The 2749-nt window shown below is 44.6% G+C and overlaps 1 protein-coding gene across 1 annotated transcript; it reads right to left on the bottom strand.

The window, feature by feature from the left end:
- Positions 1-1334: 1334 nt before the first annotated feature.
- LOC106001311 (DNA-directed RNA polymerase II subunit RPB7) lies at positions 1335-1999 on the bottom strand. Its single transcript, XM_013036416.1, has one exon. The coding sequence runs from the start codon at positions 1993-1995 to the stop codon at positions 1477-1479; it is 519 nt and encodes a 172-aa protein (XP_012891870.1). The 5' UTR covers positions 1996-1999; the 3' UTR covers positions 1335-1476.
- Between the last annotated feature and the right edge of the window lie 750 nt (positions 2000-2749).

Below are 2749 nucleotides of genomic sequence, written 5' to 3'. Positions count from 1 at the left end.
CATCTTCTCTCCATGCTTCAGAGTCGTCTTATTTTATTTAATTTTTTTGCCTGTCCTGGAGCTTGAATTCAGGGCCTGGTTGCTATCTGCGAGCCTCTTTGTACTCAGAGCTTTTCCTGAGTAGTTTAGTAGTTAGTCTCATGGACTTTCCTGCCTGGCCTGTCTTTGAACCATGATCCTCAGATCTCAGACTCCAGAATAGCTAGGATTACAGGTGTGAGCCTCTAGCACCCAGCTTCTTATTTTATTTTTGTCATATATAAATGCCCAAGGCTTTAATTTATATTAACAGGGAATAGAGAAAAGTAAGTCTACTGCATTTTCCCAGAAGTGGGTTTTGTTTTGTGTGGCTTGGTTTATTAAGTTTATTAACTCAAGATCTTGCCACGTAGCCTGGGCTGACCCCAAACTCTTAATCTTCCAGCCTCTAATTCCCAAGTGCTGGGATTATAGGCAAGAACAACTACACAGAGCTAGAAGCAGCTTTTTAAAATTTTTTTCTGTCAGTCTTAGGGCTTAAACTCAGGGACTGGGTGCTGTCCCTAGGCATATTTTTGCTCAAGACCACTTTGAGCTATAGCTCCACTTTTGGGTTTTTCTGGTGGTTAATCAGAGATAAGAGTCTCACAGACTTTCCTTCCCTAGGCTGGCTTTGAACCTTGACCATTAGATCTCAGCCTCTTAAGTAGCTAGGATTACAGGCATGAGCTGCTAGTGCCTGGCCAGAAGCATTTTCTTTCTTTCTTTCTTTTTTTTTTGGGGGGGGTCCAGTCGTGGAGCCTGAACTCTGGGCCTGGGCACTGTCCCTCAGCTCTTCAGCTCAAGGCTAGCACTCTACCTCTTGAGCCACAGCACCGCTTCTGGCTTTTTTCTTTTTGCTTATGTGGTGCTGAGGAATCAAAGCCAGGGCCTCAGGCATACAAGGCAAGCACTCTACCACTGAGCCACCTTCCCAGCCCCAGAAGCATTTTCTTAATTTTTTTTAAAATCAGTTGTGGGGCTTGAACTCAGAGCCTGGGGGCTGTCCCTGAGGCTCTTTGAGCTCAAGGCTAACACTCTACCATTTGAACTATAGCACCACTTCCAGATTTGGAGTGGTTAATTGGAGCTAAGAGTCTCACAGGGGCTGGCTTCCAGCCACAATCTTCAGATCTCAGCCTCCTGAGTAGCTAGGTATAAGCCACCTGTGCCTGGCTAGAAGCATTTCTTTCTTTCTTTCTTTCTTTCTTTCTTTCTTTCTTTCTTTCTTTCTTTCTTTCTTTCTTTCTTTCTTTCTTTCTTTCTTTCTTTCTTTTTCAGAAACAAGGACCTTTAATAATTAGAATACATAGTGAGCGGCAAGTGCCAGATGTCTCCTGGAGTCAAGGAACTTTCTTTGTTTTCCTGCAAAGAGCCAGAATCATCCTCTGGACCAAGGAGCAAGTATGAAGGTCACACTGCCCCAGTCAGGACCAAAAAAGTCATAGCAATCCATGCTCAGCTCACAAGCCCCAAATAATCATCCATCAGGGAGCCAATAGCAAAAATGTCATTCTTGTCCACGCGGGTCCCTACAATTTTCAAGCGGATCTCGTCATCCCGCTGAATCACAATGTCCTCATCCGTTGTCTTGTAACAAGGTGGGTTGGAGTTTGGATCAAACTCCATCTCTGATGGGATGGAATGATGGGAGATAAAGGAAGACATGGGCCCAATTTCAGTGAAAAGTCCAACCTTGTTCACCTGAGTGACCACAGCATCCACAACTTCACCTTTAAAGGGCTGGAAAACAATGGCTTTGTACTTAACTGGATAAAGGACAAAGCCTCGCCCAGGTTGGATCACACCTGCACCCATATTGTCGATGGTGGTGACAGCAATTACAAAGCCGTATTTCCCGGTGCACGTCCCCTCCACCTCCGTGAATAGCTTTTGCTTCACCGTGTTGAGCAAGTTAGGGTCGAAGTACCGCGGATGCAGCAGGATCTCGTGCTCCAGGGAGATGTGGTAAAACATCCTCCCGGCGGCGGAGGCTGGACTTAGAAGCATTTCTTTAAAGAATAAATTTTATAGTTTGACTGCTTCCCTTCTCTCCAAAATTCATGTTGAAACTTCATCTTCAAGGGACGTATATTAGATAGAGGGCTTGCTGAGGGGCATTTAGGGCACAAGGGCTCCACACTCATAAATGGATTCATGATGCAAGGAAAAGGGCTTGTGGAAGGTCAGCTCTCTTTTGTTCTTCTGCCTTCCACCATGTGATGACACAGCAGCAAGGCTTTCAGCAGACACCAGATATATCTTCATCTGACTTTCTGGCCAGGAATAGGAAGTTATTTGACTTTATCTAGAACAGGTTATGCATGTCAGAAGTTAGGACCTCACGGATGCTAAGCAAGCACTCCGTCGTCACTTGAGCTACATCCCCAGCCCTGACCTCTAGAACAGTAAGAAATAAGGTCTGTTCCTTATAAATTACTCAGAGTGTGGTAGCCTGTGGTATTTTCTTATAGCAGCAGAAAACAAACTAAGACAACCATCAATACATCTTCTACCCAGCTGGAGAGGCGCAATTCTGCGGTCTTTGATAGCCCTGGTATCCCCAGCTATGTACATCCTTTTCTTCTTCCATCCCCTTCCATGGGAATGTCTATTCTCCACTTTATAGTTTCCTACGTATGCATGTCTCTCTAAATAACATTTGATTGTTTTTTTAACTTTAGTGAAGACATATTGTATTTTTCTGGCTAGTTTTTTTTTGGGGGGGGGG

This window comes from Dipodomys ordii, unplaced genomic scaffold, assembly GCF_000151885.1.
Source record: "Dipodomys ordii isolate 6190 unplaced genomic scaffold, Dord_2.0 Scaffold285, whole genome shotgun sequence".
NCBI lineage: Eukaryota > Metazoa > Chordata > Mammalia > Rodentia > Heteromyidae > Dipodomys > Dipodomys ordii.
Note: the sequence above shows the minus strand (reverse complement) of the source record. Positions and strands in the feature narration are given on the sequence as shown.

Coding starts and splice junctions, on each gene's coding strand:
- LOC106001311 (XM_013036416.1), bottom strand. CDS start 1,995: ATGTTTTACCACATCTCCCTGGAGCACGAGATCCTGCTGCATCCGCGG.